The sequence below is a fragment of the Furipterus horrens genome, unplaced genomic scaffold (genome assembly GCF_987537825.1).
Source record: "Furipterus horrens unplaced genomic scaffold, mFurHor1.1.pri manual_scaffold_13, whole genome shotgun sequence".
NCBI lineage: Eukaryota > Metazoa > Chordata > Mammalia > Chiroptera > Furipteridae > Furipterus > Furipterus horrens.
In genome coordinates, this window is record NW_028327183.1 from 16,006,274 (window position 1) to 16,025,872 (window position 19,599).

Genomic DNA, 19,599 nt, shown 5'->3' on the forward strand with positions numbered 1-19,599 from the left:
AACATCCCCCTGTCTATTTTGTTTCTTAATCCCTGCACCTTTTCCCTATTTCTCCCCCTTCCTCCTCCCATCTGATAAGGCTCTAAATGATCCCCATACCTATGATTCTGTTCCTATTATGTTTGTTTGCTTATTAGTTTGTTTTTGTTTTTATTCTTTAGATTCTGTTGTTGGTAGTTCTGAGTTTGTTGTCATTTTAATGTTCATAGTTTTGGTCTTCCTCTTTTTCTTAAATTAGTCCCTTCAACATTTCAGATAATGCTTGATGATGATGAACTCTTTTAATTTTACCTTGTCTGGGAAGCACTTGATCTGCACTTGTATTCTAAATGATAGCTTTGCTGAATAGAGTAATCTTGGTTGTAGGTCCTTGCTTTTCATCACTTTGAATATTTCCTGCCAGTCCCTTCTTGCCTGCCAAGTTTCTTTTGAGAAATCAGCTGATAGTCTCATAGGCACTTCTTTGTAGGTAATTCTTTTCTCTTGCTGCTTTTAAGATTCTGTATCTTAAACTTTTGGCATTGTAATGATGATGTGTCTTGGTGTAGTCATCTTTGGGTCTAGCTTGTTTAGGACTCTCTGTGCTTCTTGGACTTGTATGTCTATTTCCTTCACCAAATTTGGGAAGTTTTCCTTCATTATTTTTTCACATAAGCTTTCAACTTCTTGCTCTTCCTCTTCTCCTTCTGGCACCCCTATGAGTCAGATGTTTGTATGTTGCAAGTTGTCCCAGAGGTTCCTAAGCCTCACCTCATTATTTTTTCAATTCTTGTTTCTTTATTCTGTACTGGTTGATTGTTTATATCTTCCTTATGTTCCAAGTCATGGATTTGAACCTCGGCTTCCTCTCCTTCACCACTGGTTTTGTGTGGATTTTCCTTCGTTTCACTTAGCCTAGCCTTCACTTCTTCCCATACTCAATCATATCTGTCAAGTCTGTGAGCATCATTATCACCAGTGTTTTGAACTCTGCATATGTCAGGTTGGCTATCTTCTTATCACTTACTTCTTCCACTGGAACTTTGATCTGCTCCCTCTCTTGGGCCATACTTCTCTGCCTCATTAAGTTTGACCACCTCCTGTATTTGCCTGTGTTGTAGGTAGAGCTGTCGCTCCTGTTACGTTGTAAGGGTGGAGCCTTAGGTATTAGTCAGTGTGGGGCGACCTGTGTCACCACAGTGTGGCACTGTATGTGGGGAAGTGGTCTGAGAGGGAACAATGCTTCTTGCTCAGCACTCACCCCTTTTCCAGGCACTTCTCTCTTTTCCGGTATGGGACTGACACCCTCTAGCTGTTGCCCTGGTTGTGAGTGAGTGAGTTTGCAGATGTTCTAGTACCACGCGGGCCCTATAAACAAACAGACTCTGTTTTCACAGTCAGAAGCAATGAGGCTTTATTTTCCCCAGCGCTGGAGCCGTGAACTGCATGGCCTGGAGTGGGGTTGGGATCCCTCCCCAGGTGTCCCTTCTGACTTTTATAATATGTCACTGCTCTTTCTGCTGGCCGGCAACAGTCACTGCCTTGCTGCTGTTGCCACCACCACACCGTGTCCTCTCCACCCCTTCTCTGCCCCTCCTACCTGTTAGGATGAGTATTGCTTCTTTATTTCTTTGTTTGGTGGACTTCCATGTAGTTCAACTTTCTGGTAGTTCTGGTTGTCTTTAGTTTTGAAGTAGTTGTATTTCTTATTGTTGTGGAGGGTGGCAAAGTGTGTCTACCTATGCCCCTATCTTGGCCAGAAGTCCTATTCTTGTACCTTTCTAGAATTGGGGATTTCTCAGAGTAAGAACTATTTCCTTAAGCCATGACATTCAATTTTTAGCTTCATTAGAAGGGAAAAATGCATTATTATAGCAAATTAAAATATTAACTAAAAGATACTCTGTAAAATGACAGGACTAACTAATGGTCTAATTGGAGAAGGCAGTTTGAAGCTGATATATTATCTAATATAGTTATCCCAGTATGTGAAGGATGGTAAGTTACACTCATTATTATACAGGGAAATATTGGAACATCTTGGGTTATTTTAACATTCTTGTATTCTGTCTAGTTTTATCCAGTTTTAAAATTCAATAACTTTTTCTGGAGACCATCTTAAGCATATGGGATAAAACCCAGAAGAAAGCAGGGGGAAGAACTTTTGGAAAATTTAGTCTTTGGTTCAATAGTATTATATAATAAAAGAAAAAATATTTGCTAGTAATTTTTATAGCAGTAATTTTGTAGAGTTTGTGTGTGTGAGTGTGAGTGAATAATATAGTTCTCCTTATGAGTGAAAAAGACATACTTGTGCTTATATATTAGGGTATTCACTTATACTCTTCACATTTTTTCCTCTCTCCCTCACCCACAGAATCTGTATATGATCTTCTCCCAAAGGAGTTACAGTTACCTCCATCTAGAGAAACATCTGTAGCATCAATGAGTCAAACAAGTGGTGGTGAGGCAGGCTCGCCTCCTCCAGCTGTAGTTGCTGCTGGTATGCATTTCATTTTACTTTATTAAAGAAAACTAGGGTATTATCTGGCCAACATGAACAGTGCTGGTAAAGTTTATGTCAAAAAGAGTGTGATTTGAGGCTTTGTTTTAGGAGGTTTTATTTTATTTTTTTAAGATTTTATTTATTTATTTATTTTTAGAGAGAGTTGAGATCAGTTGCCTCTCATACACCGCCAACTGGGGACCTGGGCCACAACCCAGGCATGTACCCTGATTGGGAATCGAACTGGCAACCTTTTGGTTCGCAGTCTGGTGCTCAATCCACTGAGCCACACCAGCCAGGGTGGATGTTTTAAACTATATATACTTTTAAAACTAAAGTTTTTTAATATAATTTTATTGATATAATTATTTTTTCTTAAAATTTCACATTGGCACATCTACAAATGCCATCTCCTAAAATGGACTTTATCTTCAACTATGAAAATGAGTTTAAAGCTCTTTTGTTGGCTGCACATGAGAAGGTTAAATACCAAGCCATGGACAGATGCTGTATTTGTTAAATTATATTTAACAGTTATTTTAAAAAATTTGCTTAAAGATGGAAAAAAATTTTACTTTGTATAATCTGAAAAAGGACTCAAGTCTCTTTTTTATTTGTTTGTAGCATGTTTTTATAACCTTTTCCCTACATTTAAAAATATATGTGACTTTATGCTTTTTTGTAAACTCAGATGAAAGTAATGGAAGATTTGAACGTAATATTTATATAAAGATATTTTTATATTAATTAAAAACATGGAAATTAATGTTAGAAATTTATTAAGCTTATTTTTACTCAGCTCTCAAATCATACACTTTGTATAATTATAATTACATAAAACTGGTTCAAATTTTGATTGAATTAGAATAAAAGATTGACAAACTAACAGAAAAAATCTTGATTAGTGATAAATTAATAAGAATGCTTTCAAAAATATTACATTGCCCAACTGCGTTCCTATTTTGGTTGGGTTTATAGACTGCTAAGTGTGTTTGGTTTAAAAAAAAGGAAAGAAAATTATATACTTTCAAGTTTTATCTATCCTAGTAATTAGAGGTTTCTTGTCAAATATGATACCTCTAACCTTTTCAAATGGTCCTAAAGTCCATTAGAACATTGTCTTCAGTACATTCTTTTTGTTCCAAAAGAACAGTGAAGTGGAAGGTTCTGACTTAAATGAGGATATTGGTACTATAGTAGGACTTCAGATATTTTTCTTGTATGTGTTAACCTATGTACCATTAACCTTGTGTACCAATCTTCCCCCTGAACTGTCTAGTGCAGTTTGCCGCCTTCCTAGTTGAAGGCAGGAAAACTTTAAACATGGCAAAGAAACTTATCAGCCCTGCTCACTGTTCATGTGTTGCCAGACATTTTCTAACAGATTCTGTGGATTTAATTGTGAACTTTTTAGTAATGAAATTGGTAAGATGACCTAGTTTCACTTTGTATCCACTGGGTTCCAAAATGTCCCTAAATATTTTTCTGGAATTTAAAGTTTTAATCTAGTTGAAAAATTTTATCTGATAATAAAATATGAAAAAAGATTTTTAATGAAATATTTCACTTTAAATCCACAGGTAGAAATTGACTAACTGATTTCTTTTATAGCTTTTGAGATTGTTTTTTAAAGACATGTTGAATTTGTATAGAACTAAAAGTCTGTTTCTTCTGTGCTTTTTAACATCTGTTGACAGTAGATCCAGGTTTTTGTTTTGTTTTTGTTTTTTTTTAAGCTGAAAAAATGTTAGCTAGGTTTGGGAAAAGAACACTTTCTTTTAAATAACACCAAACTGAATTCCAGAAGTTTTTATATATAAATATTGAAAATTCCTGAATTCGGATCCCTAATGGAATGTTGATCCTCTCTTCCTCCCTCTGTCCCTCTCTCCATGTATTTGAGAATGCCCTCTACAGATAAATTAGATTGAAAACTATTAGTTGAAAAATCCGGAAAATAAGAGAATTAACCCAGAAAGTATTCTGAAGTAATATATTTGTACTATATTGAGAAGTTATTGACTTTGTAATGATGATGAAGAGAGTAAGAAAGCAATCTTGACAGTTTTCTTATATTCACACACAGAAAGTTGCTGTGATCTAAAACCAAGTCATTTGAGATTTTTAAAATATAAATTTAGTTTTAGTAACCAACATAGTCTTATTCCAAGATTCTAATGTCTTATTGGTAGAGTAGTCTTTGTCATATAACATTATAGGTAAGAGAATTTAAATTACAAAATTACTATAGAGAGATTAATTATTATATATCATTAGAGTTGCTTTTCTTATTTGACCTATTAATATCCTTAGAGGCATAACTGTCAAGGAGAGATTTAGAGTAAATTACCAGTTACTCAGTGTTTCATAGCCAAAAACCTAGATTTCTTGAGAAAAGCGCATTAATTTAGACTTTTGTGAGGTTTTTTAAAATCTATAGCTTTTGCTGTTTAAGTATTAAATGCATAAAAATGATGACTCTTGATGTAGTTAATTCTTCAGAGTTTTGAAGGAGCCGGATTGGCTGCTATCAGTTATGAGGGCCTGGTGGGAACAGACTTCTAGTTCTGCCATAAAGGTTTGTGTTTCACAAGTTCTAAATCAATTTAAATTTTAAAATTTAAAGGTGGGCATGTAGGTGTTTATGTACATTCTTTATTATTTAATTATTAAAAATGTATTTCTCAGATTCACCAAACTAGATATTATCCCTTTACATATTACTAAGGGAATGAGTAAACATGGTGCTGCTAATCCACAATCCAGAATATTGGATAAAAGAATCTCCCTCAAATCTTTTCCTACCAACACACTATTTTCACTTTTACATACTCCCAGCCATAACATCTTTCTATCTGGTAAGTCCCAGGTTTGAGGGTGGGGGAAAGAGGACTTACTTCTCCTATACAACTTCTCCCCTTTCCATCGGGTCAGGTGTCAAAATTTTTACAACTCCCCATTTTTTAAAGACCTCTGTTTTTGTCCCACTGGAAAGGTAATTAAGAGTTCGAAGCTCAATATGTGAATGAATAAAAATTTTAGAAATGTAGACTTTCTGAACAGTATTATTATAAGTTCTGAGTAGTTAGGAGAGAGGCCATTTCCTAACACCAAAAAGTTATCCAAATGAATTGTTGCTATTTTTTGGCAAAATAAGTAGTTGATCGAAAAGAAATATAAATTGTGAAATGATTTTTTGTGTGTGTGATTCTTCTAGTATATGTTATAAAGAAATAAAATGTAAGTATTTAGGAGAAATAAAACAATTACTCCAGAATTTGTGGTTTTTGAAAAGAAACATGGCAGATATTTTTCTTAAATAACAGCTTTATTGAGGTATAGTGCACATACCATTTAAATTATTTTAAATCTACTTCTATGTTTACAGTTTTTATCCTTAGATGTACATAATTTATGTAAAATAGGAAGCGTTTGACATAAATAGACAATAAAGTTTGATCATTTTAAGAAATCAAATTATTTTCTTGTTCTATCCTAGACTTTGCCTTCATTTTGGAATATGGCATTATGTTTCTATCAAAATATGATTTTGCTAAGGTGACTGTTTCTTTAAATATTTTATTTTAATTTTTGAGTAGACAATGAATTAATGAAACGACACCTTGAAAAATTCAGCCAGAGAATCTTAAGAATAACTGGTTGGTAATTCTTTTGTTATTTTCATAAAGTTGTTATTTTACTTTTAGTAATTAAATATTAGTACTCTTTTTAGAAGTAATATATTTTCACTGCACTCATACTTTGTAGCACTTTTTAAAATGTGTAAGTATAGTCATAAAACATGTACAATACAAATCTCTGTTGAATATTTCCACTAGTTGGATTACTGGGGATTTTTAATAGTTTAATTTAAACTAATAACTTGACATGAAGTGATCCATATAATAAACTTTTCTGTTAGAAGAGACATTAAGTAATACTTTAAATTCTGTAACACAGCAATTAATAAATCTCAAATACATAACAGGTATTTTCTGTTCTGAAAGAACTTCCTTGAGCACACTAAAGAACTAAATTAATGTTCTGTACTCAAAGAACAGCTATGCTTTAATTCATTGCAGACATCTTAATCACCTAAATTAAAATTTTAGAAATTTCTAAACCATCCGTAACAACAAAACTGTACAAAAATTGAGTTGAAGAAAATGTAAGTTGTCATTTTTGAGTTCTTACTGTGTGATAGGAATTGTACCAGGCAGTTTGCATATCATCATATCTCAGTCCTTCCAAGCACAATCTTTCTTACTGGGTCTTAAGTTCTTTTCTCCTTGCCATCGTTATTTAGGGAATTTAGCATTGTGTGTTCTCACTTCAGTTAAGGAAACACAAACTCCTGGAAGGTACTATGTAGGATATTGAGCTGAAAAAGCTATACCCCTTCTCCTCAGCAAGTTTAAGGATCTACAAATGGGAATATGATTTCTAGAAGAATATTAATTTTTAATAGAAGGGATTTACAGCAACAAAATTATATAGCCCATTGAATTTCTTATAACTTATTAATAGTGTTCAAAAGTATTTACAGTTATATAATTTGATTTTCTTGAATTGACTTTGAGGAGTAAATTTACCTTTGATTCCTCTCCTGGGTTAATGAGGTTAACATATTTCAGAATTTTGGCCATTTATATGGTGTACTATTTTTAAGATTATATCCAAAATCTGTTGAGGGGAAACATCATTTCCCTTTGTAACCTATGTATTGATGTTGTGAGCTAAAATGTAAGTTGATCTTGATTACTCCATATGGCCATTTTTACTTTTCCTAGAAACCTGGACCATTTCCAGAAGAAAGTCAGATCCTAGTTATAAACATGTTACAATTAGGTTTAAAAATTCTATTCTTAATTCTGTGTTTTTACTGAAATTACAAAGTAAATCTAAATATACACATTTATACATATAGAAAAGCATGTATATAGATTTATGTTATATCTACCTTATTAGAGTGAAAAGTATAAGCAAACTTGGGCCATAACAGTTAATTCAGAAAGAACTACCAATTCAGGAGGCTATCTATATTATCAATTTTAACTTACAAAAAGTACACATGGCCTATTATTGATTTATTTCTTAAATTATCCCTTTTATTGCTCTAGTTTTTAGCAATAACTTTGTAAATATTGACTTACTCGGTTTCTGAAAGAATAAGCACGTCTTTATATTACTTGAGTCTGTAGAATAGCATTTTAAAACTGTTCACAGATTCTCAACCATTCATAGTCCAAATAAATATATAAAATTGACACAATTTCTATTTTTATGTTTTGTATATTTTGCATTATTAATGCACAAAAATGGACTTTTTAATATCACCAATAAGATTGATATTGTCACAAGAAAAAATATTACCATATAACTCAGGATTTTGAACCTTTTTCATCTCATGGTACACATGCATGTAAACTAATTACTAAAATTCTGTGGCACACAAAAAATATATTTTTACTTATCTAACAAAAAATAGGTATAACTTTGATTGATTTACCAAAAAATAATAATCACCTACCCTTTTGGCTCCAAAACAACTTTTGAAAAAATTGAGTGCCTGTATTTGTATATAGGGGATTTCTGGTACCAAGAATTAACCAATCAGATGCAACTTTATTATGTGATTTGACCAATAAGATGCAACTCTATTATATGACCTATATATTTATGATTCAAGACGGGGAAGGGAGGGAGAAAATGTGGGAGAGAAATATCAATTGCCCTTCGTAGCACCCTGACCAGGTATTGAACTCACATCGTGCCCTTCAGTTTGCAGGATGATGCCCAACCAACTGAGCCACACCAGCCAGGGCTGTTGTTATTTTTTTATTTGACAATGTAAGGGAAAAGAGGTCAGTGCCCCTGACTAAATAGTCAGGTATTGCATGTTTTAAAAATTCTGCGGCATACTGGTTGAAAATCACTTATAAAGTTGTATAAATAACACTCGAGCTGGGACAGAAGTGAGGGGAATACGAGGTCTGTTCAGAGGGTATCCAACCATGTAATATGAAAAATAGAGACATTTATTGAAGAAGATACAAGATACAAGAAACATTGTACATAGGACAATGACGACTCAGTCCCTACAAAGTAGGCACCTTGGGACATTACAGAGCTCTCCCAATCGCCGTCAGCTGCCCCGCCATATTTTCCTGAATCTCATCGATGGTCTGAAATCTCTTCCCTTTCAAAGGTGACCTTAGTTTTGGGAAAAGCCAGAAGTCGCAGGGCACCAAATCTGGGCTATAGGGGGGCTGAGTCATCTGAGTGATTGGATGTTTCACCAAAAAACTCTGCACAGGATTTGATGCATGAGCGGGAGTGTTGTTGTGATGAAGTGCCAATCACCAGTTACCCATAGCTGCAGCCTTCTGAGTCATTCAAATAGTTTCCACGGAGGACGGTTCAATCTTAATGCAAAATCTGATGCAGGTTTGTTGCTGTACTCAGGCATTTTGAATGCGATAGCCACACAGTACACATGCTCACTCAATGGCATCTACCACCCCACTGACTAGTACAGTGAAGGCATCATTGTTCACACATGCGCATTCCAGTCCACACTCCTGGGCTGCCAGATTACATCGATGTCACGCAAACCATTCTTGTTATATTAATAATGGCTGAACATTTTCCAGACAGACCTCTCATACATTAGGGTAGGATACAAAAAAAGACTTCACTTGTTTGTGACGTTTTTTCTCTTAAAAATAAAATCATGCATAGTAAAACGTTAGCATTTGTTAAATATGAGCAGAAGGTACATTGGTGTTTAGTTTTAAATGCTTCATAATTTAAAAAACACCAGGTGGAAATTGATTAAAATAATAAAAATGCCTAATGCACTATGTTTTTTAAAAGTAGCAATGGTGTGGCATATAATAGGTACAGGATGATTTTTTTTTTTTTGTATAAGTAAGGGTACCTTACCTTTTCATCTAAAAATACAAATATTTTATTTTTATTCATTAGCAGTGTTTACTTAGTACACTGATGTGAAATTCTTCCCATGTCACTCCTTTATAACAAGGTATTGTCAATTAAATTAAATCAGAAAACGAATGAGAAAGCACCTCAACATGCCAGGCCCATATGGCCATGATCTCGATTAAGTGCATACACATGCACACATGCACATACATAATATAGTTTTATTTCTATTTCTTTTTCAAACATATGAAATAAAATTAGCGTGGGCTTTAGAATTATAAAGACCTAATTTGAGTTTAATTACTATTATTATTTCTGTCAGTAGGAGGGGATATAAAAACAAATTCTAGCCCTGGCCAGCTGGCTCAGTTGGTTAGAACATCATCCCAATACACCAAGGTTGTGGGTTTGATTCCTGGTCAGGGCACATACAAGAAACAACTGCATAAGTAAGTAGAACAGTAAAGTGATGTTGTTCCTTCTCTCCCCCTGCCCCATTTCAAGTCTCTCTCTCTCCCTAAAAAATCAGTTAAAAATTTTTTTCAATTCTATAATGTGTGCCTAGTACATATTTTACATTGTGCTTAGATACTTTGGCTTGAATAGGACAAAAGATATATTTAAAACATTGCTCTAAGTGTTAGGACAGTTAAAAATTTTGTACGCATTTTTCAGAAAGCATTTTTTAATATGTGAATATATTAATGGCACACTGACAAAGGAAAGTAATTATTTTAGGAGAATTCACATGAAAAATGGGAGAGTAATTATTGGGTAATATTAGAACCGTGACTGGCAGTTTGATGGACTGGGGAAGAAAAAGACAGTCTCCAATAGATCAGTAAACAACTTTTCACCTTCAGTAATAGTGCTAATTATTTTTAAGAACAGAGCCTCTGGGATCAGACATGTTATACATAGTAGCAAATCTAATTTAAAAGTGTAAACTGGTAACTTTTTTGAGGGATGAGGAAGTATGTGGAAGTTGGCCTGAGAAATCAAAAGATTCTTTTGCTGTTAAAATGTAAATATTTCTTACTGTTTGAGTGTATCCTCTTCCTCTCTTTAAGGGTACTGTATTTGGGTAAGACCACAGGCTAAAACCACCTGTATGAGAGAATATTCTGGTTTATGGATTAGATTGCATTAGTAAATTGGAGAGCAATTTGGTGAATGTGAGTTAACAAAAATTTTGGGTAAGAGATCTCCCCATTTGCATATATTTGGATGTGAATAATTTAAATTTTTTTAAGTTTGTTTTAAAACACTGCTTATTGTAGCATGTAAACTTATGTTGGGTGGGAAAAGTACAAAATGGGAAATTGAAACTGTTTTAAACATAAATTAAATGATTGACCCTACAATTTTTGGGTTTTTTGTTTTTTGGGGGGTTTTTTGTAAAGTAATCTGGATTGCTTATTTTATATGCTGGGATGCTAGTTGTTTTTTCTATTAATACACTTAACTTGCATTCTAGCTTCGCCATTCAGAGACAGGCATCGTGTGGTGGGTTGTGTGACAGTGTCTGTCAATAGTGAAGACAAATAGTGCCAGAGACACTTAACCCATCCAATCTCACCCAGGGTATAGGTCGGTTTTCAGACTTCTTCATAAGTCTTGTTTTCTTTCTTTCTTCCTTCCTTCCTCTCTTTTTTTTGTTTTCTTTTTTTTCTCTTTTTTTTGTTTCTAAATAGTGGATTGATACTGATTGAAACTAAAACGTTTGGTAAAGTTTTAAACTTTACATTAATACTGTAAGAAGAAGAAAAGTAGAAAACGAAGGTTGGCATGTAAGGTGTTGACAAAGCAGGTTTGCAGCCACTTTGTGTATCCTAGATTTTTCAATCCCTTGGCAACATGAATGTTGGCCTTATAATTGTTTTCTCTCAATATCTTTCTTCTTTGGTGTGAAAATATATCCTTGTGTCTGGTGACTTTTATCAGACAAGATATTTAGATCTGAAGCTACTGTTACCAGAAAGAAAAATGAAATACTTAAAAACATTAACTTTGGTTGAACAGTGTTTTGGACCAGAAATTTTTTCTAAACATCCTGTGTTGTTTTTTATGATTATTTTTTGAGCACTCAATAGTTTACTCCTTCTCTGTTCCACTATTGGTTCACTTTTTTACACTGATGTTGAAAAGCTAGGGAACACATTTTTATCTTGGAAGTTAAATGTAATTTCTGTCATATATTTTAAATCAGTAAAAGGTAATTGTTTCTTCCAAGAACTTTAAAGAATGTTTCTAATTTCAAAGCTTTCTATGAAAAGTGTGGTTAGTTCCATATAAAATATCATCTCTTTTTTATGGTATTTTAAGCCCTAAAATGATACAGTAATTAAAATAATCTCTAGTTCACAGATCTAGAACTCATAATTTCTAATTCTAAAATGTAGTTTAAACAAAAAGTATGTAAGATCTACATGGGTTTCTATATGTAGTACCATTTAAAAATCCATTTTCTTTCTCCTAATCAAATTAATAGTACTTACAAATCCTGGGTTATGCATGTACGTATTATCTCTCACACTTTTTGTTCCAACTACTTTGACTATTCATAGTAAACCTTAATGATTCCATTTTCTTAAAAGAAGCCATATATTCAACTTGAGTTCACCATCATTACTAGCACTTTATCTGGTAATTGGCTACTCTTAATAATAGAATTATTAGAACAATATAGATATGATACTTTCCTTCAATTATAAATTTTAGAATTAATCTATTGTTTTGAGATTATAAATTTATATTAGTAAATTGTAGAAATGGTCTACTGGTTTTCCCTTTGGTTTGCTGTGCTGTCTGTTCACAGAATATACTGTAGAAAAATAAAAATTTTCTAGGTTCAAAGATAACTTTTCCATTAAAAAAACCCCAAATTTATTCACACATTACTTCGATAAAAGAATAAGTTTAAGAAAGAAGTTTTAAGAAAAACTTCAATCTTTAGGATTGGTAAGGGATTTTAAGAACAAATAAAATGATAAAGTTGTAAAATAGATACATTATAATTGCTTAGTGAGATGATACAAGCAGTTACTAAAACATTTTTGTTGAAGTTTTTATATTTTAATATGCAGCACAATTAAACTTAATCTCTACATTCCTTATAGATGAAAATGGAGACTCAAAGCCAAAAAAAGTGAGGGAGGGAGGTAGCATATTTTGTTTATAAGAACTTATAAATAGAAAAGAATATATACATGAAGCGGAATTGCATTAGCGTTTTTATTCTGTAGAATGTCAATTAAGTTTTTTTCTTGCTATTTAATGATATAGTAACCTTAAGTACATTTATAATATTTCCAGGAATGTACTTTAGTGCTTTTCTGGGAATGCTTAGAAATGATAAACAAGTGTTTAAAAATCTAAAATGTTCTTGATATTGTTGGTATGCATTTATTGTTAAGAGATAATAAGTATTTTTTATCTTAGAAACCTTATAGGTTAGTACACAAGTAGGTAATTTAGCTTATATATAGTTTCAAGAAAGTTATTAGAGTGCTTTTTGTAGAAATGATGAATAAGTACCTCTAAACTCTTAAGTTACTTTTAAACCTTTCCCAACTATTTGATAATGCTATTATAGTAGTATATTGTCTGAAGTATTTTGAGTATTAAATCTTTTTAATAAACCTGATGTGTCCATTATGGACACATTGGTACATTTATTTGCCAGTTTAATATAACTCGGCACCCATATCAAATATTGGATTCTCATAAATTAACTTAATAACAAATAAAATGCAAGACACTTGTAGGTGTTGGGAAGGTCCCAGATGAAAAGGTTATTGTCCATGCTTTCAAGGGGCTCATAGTCTTATCCTCTACCACCTCATCTGTCATTATTAATGCACTTAGGTGATGTCTTGCTAACCAGAATATAATATCTTTATGTGAAAGATTTTCAACACCATTGTAATCATCATCAGAGCAGCAATGATACTGTGGTAAAGAGTTTTATAGTTTTAAAAAATTGTCTCATTTTTATAGTCTCAACATGAGTAGAATCTTTGTAATTTAAGGTCAAACTGAGGTTGGCTTTAAAAAGTAATCCTAGTTTTTTACTAAAGGATGCTTACTACTACTGTCTTTTGGCAGAATTTATGTTTTCAGTTTCATAGTTTTGTGCTAACTTTTTTATTTAATAACTATATCCAGGAAACTACAGGTAAAATATAAAAATTGTGTATTAGGTGTCCAAGGAAAATGTGTAGAATATTTTCATTTATGTAGGATATGAGATCATAGTTTGGAATACCTGTCCCGGAACAGAAAGAATTTTATAAATGTGATTGTTTTGATAAGATTTGCAAGATAAACTCATATAGTAGGCCTCAAAGAGCAATACTAGGTTATATCTTGCAGATTAAATTTATAAACACCACATAACTTGCTTTTGAGTGTGTAATTGCTTTTTACCTGTACTTTCCATCTGTCAAGGACAGGGATCCCTGCGATGTTCATATTCTGCATTCTCATGTGCATGGTACTTAGATTCAAAAAGCATGGGTAGAGGAAAGCTCTTTATAGAAATACAAGTTCACAGTATTCATGCTGCATGCTTTGTGTGTTCCACTACAAATACTGCATGCTGCATATTTGTATTTCTTTGAAAATAAAGAACATGGGCTCAGACACACATAAGAATTTAGTTTCATTTTTGCCAATAGTTGGAACAGATGGAGGAATGTTAGATATAATACCTTTTCTATTTTTTTCTAAAATGAATTCTGTTGTATTTTTTAAAAAACAAGGAAAAAACTTGTTATTTAAACCCAAAGTGGCTACAAATCAGCTCCTAAAAACTGTCACTGACATTAGTATCTAGATTTTGTAGTTTTTATAAATCTTTTAAAATATTTATTTATTAAGAAAACATTGCATTAATGCATGATACAAAATTGATAAATTTTTCTTTAAATTGGAATGCAGTTTAAAGTGACTGAATTTTCCAATTTCAGCTACTGAATTTGACAAGGATACAAACTGGAAAATGGAACTGGTATCTTCTAATTTGCTCTAGGTTCTTTGACTTGTGGTAGTTGAGAATAATCTCTCCATGTGGCATTATGTAGATCACATTATTGACGATAATACTAATTACTACACTCTTTAGCCTTAAAAGTAATGAAAAATTATGAGTGAATTTAGTTCTTTCGAATGATTTAAATATTTTGGTACATGTTTTCACTTAAGTAAATCTTTGGCACTTGGCATTCGGTTATTTAAACGTAGGCATTCTTATGTTTCCCTCTTTGTATTATAATTGATGTGAATGTTACAATTCAGATAATTGCATATCACAGTTTTAAGTTTCATCATACCAGTTTAAAACAGTGGCATACTTGGCTATAGATAAAAATTAATTTCAGATTTAAACATATCTTTTAGTTGTCTGTTATGTTACCTGTTCTGCCAGTTGCCACACATCTAAAAGGATCTACTTAAATCTTTTTCACTAAGCATAATAGATAAATGGTTTTATAAAAAGACCTTTTTATAGGAACTGATTCTGGTGCTCTCCAGAGACCTTTCCTGCTGAATTCTTTGTTGTTAGATTCCAGCCAATAAAATTTACTATTACTCATATTAGGAAATTCCTTTAATAGTTTAAATCAAGCAGGCCCTTTAAAGAGAGGAAATGGAGAGTACGTACTAACCAGTTGTTGAGCATAATCAAGTACATTGTACAAGAAATCCATCCAATAATCAGTCCTTATTCTGCTTTTCATTTTGCCATTTAGGATGGATTTATTTATTTTAGAGATCATGGTTTTGAACTGCCACTTCAACTTCTAGAGACCCTTAGTGGTTAACTGCTTGTCTTCTACAGCCCCGCATGTTCCAGATCAGACCTTTTTCACTTTTATTCTTCTAGATCATACTGACAAGAATCATAGTGATGGTACCAGTTCCATTTTGCCTCCAATTCAGTTGATTATATATATTTTTCTCTTTATTTCTCATTTTATAATTGATATCTGGAATAATCAGCAGCTCTTTTCTCATTTATTTTCTCATATTTTTATTCCAGGATTTGCCTCTGAAGCAGGGAGTGTCTGCATTAAAAATGACCTGTAGTTCTCTGCTTCATAGGTTAGAAACTTATTTTAATATTTTGTGGCTAAGCACAGTCCCACTTTTCAAATTCTATAATAAATTATTTAATTGGCATTGAATGTGGACACAAGCATATATTTTATAATGGGGTTTTCTTTATTTTAAGTGATTAAAATTCAACAGAACATTCAGCTGAGGCAATAAAGCTTTATTCTTGCTATACAGCTTAAAACATCAAATTAGATTTTTTAAAAAAAATCTATCAATTATAATACAAGTAACGTAATGCTATTTGGGCATTTTTAAAATAATGAATTTCTTAGGCCTTGTATTGCTTGAAGCATTTACATCTAAAACTTAACCAAATTCCAACTATTCATTTTGGGGAAAAACAATCAGTTCACAAATTACATTTTCAATGGGACTGCTAGCCATCATAGGTGAAAACATGTACAGTGTATTTACTTTTAAATTGTACACTGCAGATGCTTCTTCAGCTCCCTCCTCTTCCTCCATGGGCGGTGCTTGCAGCTCCTTTACCACCTCTTCCAGCCCTACCATTTATTCTACCTCAGTCACCGACAGCAAGGCTATGCAAGTGGAGAGCTGCTCCTCAGCCTTGGGGGTAAGTAACAGAGGGGTAAGTGAAAAGCAGTTAACCAGTAACACAGTTCAGCAGCATCCATCAACACCGAAGAGGCACACAGTCTTGTACATCTCACCACCACCTGAGGACTTGCTGGATAACAGTCGGATGTCCTGCCAGGATGAGGGGTGTGGATTGGAATCTGAGCAGAGCTGCAGTATGTGGATGGAGGATTCCCCCTCCAACTTCAGTAACATGAGCACCAGTTCCTACAATGATAACACTGAGGTACCTCGTAAATCACGAAAACGAAATCCAAAGCAGAGGCCGGGGGTCAAACGACGAGATTGTGAAGAATCTAACATGGATATATTTGATGCCGACAGTGCCAAAGCACCTCACTATGTGCTTTCTCAGCTTACCACGGACAACAAAGGCAACTCAAAAGCAGGAAATGGGTTGGTATTCACCTTTTTTTAAGTTCTATCACCATTATGCAAAACAAACAAAAAAATCATTCCCCACTTTTCTTAATTGCTCAGCTCAAGTTTGCATATAAAGCCAATTTTATCATTGAAATACCTGAAATTTTTAACTTAAAATTACCAAGTTTCACTAGAGAAAAAGTAAAATATCAATAGATTTTAGCAATAGGTATTTTATTATGGGTATGATTAAGTAGTATAAAATAAAACGATGTTTTGAAATAACTTAATTTCAAATAGATTTATTTAAAAAATAACCAGCATGTAATGACTAGCTAAAACAACTCAAAACGTTCACAAAGGATTAGTTTGTATTCACTTTCTTATCGTCTCCATACGGTTCAATCTATATCCATTTTTTGTGAGGACTTTAGACTTTTCTTTCATTTCATCAAAATAAGGAAAATCTAAATTGATGGCTTGATTTTCATCATTCAGATTTATGTATTTTAAGTTTTTTTTTGATACATTGCACTGATTAGGGATTTTAAAAAATACATCATTAATTTTTTTTTTCCCTGTGATTCTGGATTATATACTTGAAGGGTGATAGAATAGGATCATGGTACATGTTTGAGTTCTCATTCATTTCTGCCGGTGCACAACACTCACTAAATATATTTCTGTACCTATGTTACAGAATATTCACTGCTATGTAGTACAGAATACTGCGACGTATTTTTAACTTTTAATTCCTTTAGTATTTTTATTGTAATATTTAATTGCTAGACTTTTAATTAAAATTTCCTATAGTATATTAAACATAGTTTGATAAAATATAACACACTGAATTTTGAGACATATTTTTGGGGGAGGCAGGATATGGTCCTTTAGTTGACCCAAGTTCTACAATTCAGGTTGTCACAAAAAGTGGTGGAGAAGCTTTTCATTTGTTTATTACTTAATGATATCATTGATATCTTTTGAGTAGTATAGTATTTTTAATGTATATTAAACTTATCCTTAAATATTCTTTCAGTACATTTTTAAAGTAATACCTACCATTTAAGCAATAATTAATTACTCTATGCTACTTGCTTCTCTACTCTTATTTAAAACTTCTTTAGGGTAATGCAGTTAAGTAGAAATGCACATTTAACTTTTTTTTTTTTAGAAAACCCACATTAGGAAATTATCTAAAAGAAAACAAGGTATATACCCTTTCTTAAAATGTTTCCAGTAGCGGATTCAAAACTTCTAGAATATATTTGTAAAACTGTTACCTATACAAAAATGCTCTGAAACATAGTAGCACAGATCTAAAAGACTCATGTATATCTACCATTAAATACAAGTGTGTGTTTATTTGACCTTCAATGGAAAAAGGTGTGGTTTTTGTTTTTAATTCCAGAAGATAAGTTGTTGTTTTTATATTGAAATAAGTGTTAAAGTTTCAAATGAAAAACAAATAAAAACAAAATTTTTACTTAGAATTAGTCAATGCACATGGTTTTCAGTTGCTATTAAAGAGATATCTTGACCTACATTTTTTCTGCTTCTTTTATGTGATAGATATCTTTTGTATGATAGATCTTAGAAATGATTTGAGGTTACCCAGGGAGAGTATAATAACATTTGTCAAGACAAAATCTCTCATGAAATAATTCATGGAACAGAAACTCATCAAGCAGGAGAAGAAATGTCCAGCTTCTTAGGTAATGAAAATATTTGATTTTAGCATATGGAAATGATGGAAGAAGTTTAAATTTTGAACTATTAAGAACTATACCAAAGAAAGGATAAAAGCATACGTGACTATATAGAAAATAGGCCTCTGAAGACAGTTATTAAGAGGTTCTCAAGCCAAAATCCCAAATTCTTCAACAAGAGAAATGTTAGAAACATGAAAGATATTTAAAAATATTTTGAGAGATAAGGTATGAAGCCTTAAATCTAATGTGCCAAAAACTTACAATTTATATAATGCTAACTTACAGAAAATAGACTCTCAAAGACTCTCAAATATGTTCTAATACAACAGTTTATTGGTCTTCAAGATGGAAATAGCATTTTTGTATAATTAAAATGTTTGTAAAAGTTATTTATTAAGAAAACAAAACCTTTTTTAAAAAAAAACCTACTCAGCACTTAAACATTCCTAGCCAATCATTCTTATATTCTTCAACTAAATGTTCTGAGAATCAGTGACTCTGTATCTCTTTTGGTAGTCCTAGAAATTAAGATACTGTGTTATCTGGATATGAAACGTGTTTTAGGCATTTTGTAGTGAAAATTATTCTTGTACCATAAACAACCAGAAGTATATGTAGTGCAAAGGAATTAGAATGTAATTTTGAGACTTCTGAATAGAATATGCCAAGAGAGTGGATTTTTTTAGATGTCATTTAGAAGTAAAATCTGTACAATTAAACTGCTTCTTTCTTGTTTTTTTCTTAAACCATCATACCTTAAAAATTAGTAATTTGAATGACTAAGAATTAGTTGATGTTTTCAGTAGTTTTACATGTCTAGAGATCTAAATATGTATGCTATTTTTACATTTACACCTAGAGAATAAATATAATTTTAAGGGCTTTTTAAAGTAGCATTTCATAAAACGTTTAACTACCTGTGCTATTCTTCTTTAAGCCCTAATGTGTATGCTTTATCAATTCATTGAACAGTCTTCATCCAAAAGGAAATCTTTATTTTTACTTAAATAGTAAAATTCATTATCAGCCATTCTCATAAATATTAACTTAGCATAAGTGAATATAAAAACCATTATTTTGCCAAATTAGTTGATATGCTAAATTTTCCTTACATTTCAAACTAAAGCGTTCCTTTTTCTATCATAAAATTAATAGATATTAATTAAAAACATTTGGAAAATACAGAAATAGAAGAAAATAAATAACCCATAATCTAGTCACTCAGTACATTTGTCCCTTTTAGTGCATATTTGGTAGGTGGTTTTATATGAGTTCAGTAGGTGAATATTTTTGCTTTCATTTAAAAATGAGTACAAAACAATATCATTATAGAATTTCGTAAGAATGCACATTGCATTCAGAGCATATGTTTGCATT

At 32.3% G+C, this 19,599-nt stretch overlaps 1 protein-coding gene across 1 annotated transcript in view; it reads left to right on the forward strand.

Annotated features, from left to right (window-relative positions):
- The window catches only part of NFAT5 (nuclear factor of activated T cells 5), a 108,400-nt gene that overhangs the window by 53,663 nt on the left and 35,138 nt on the right, over positions 1–19,599 (forward strand). Inside the window, exons 3-4 of the mRNA XM_090260367.1 lie at positions 2,357–2,482; positions 15,985–16,543. Of these exons, the coding sequence (XP_090116493.1) occupies positions 2,357–2,482; positions 15,985–16,543 (685 nt within the window). The remainder of the gene's footprint in view (positions 1–2,356; positions 2,483–15,984; positions 16,544–19,599) is intronic.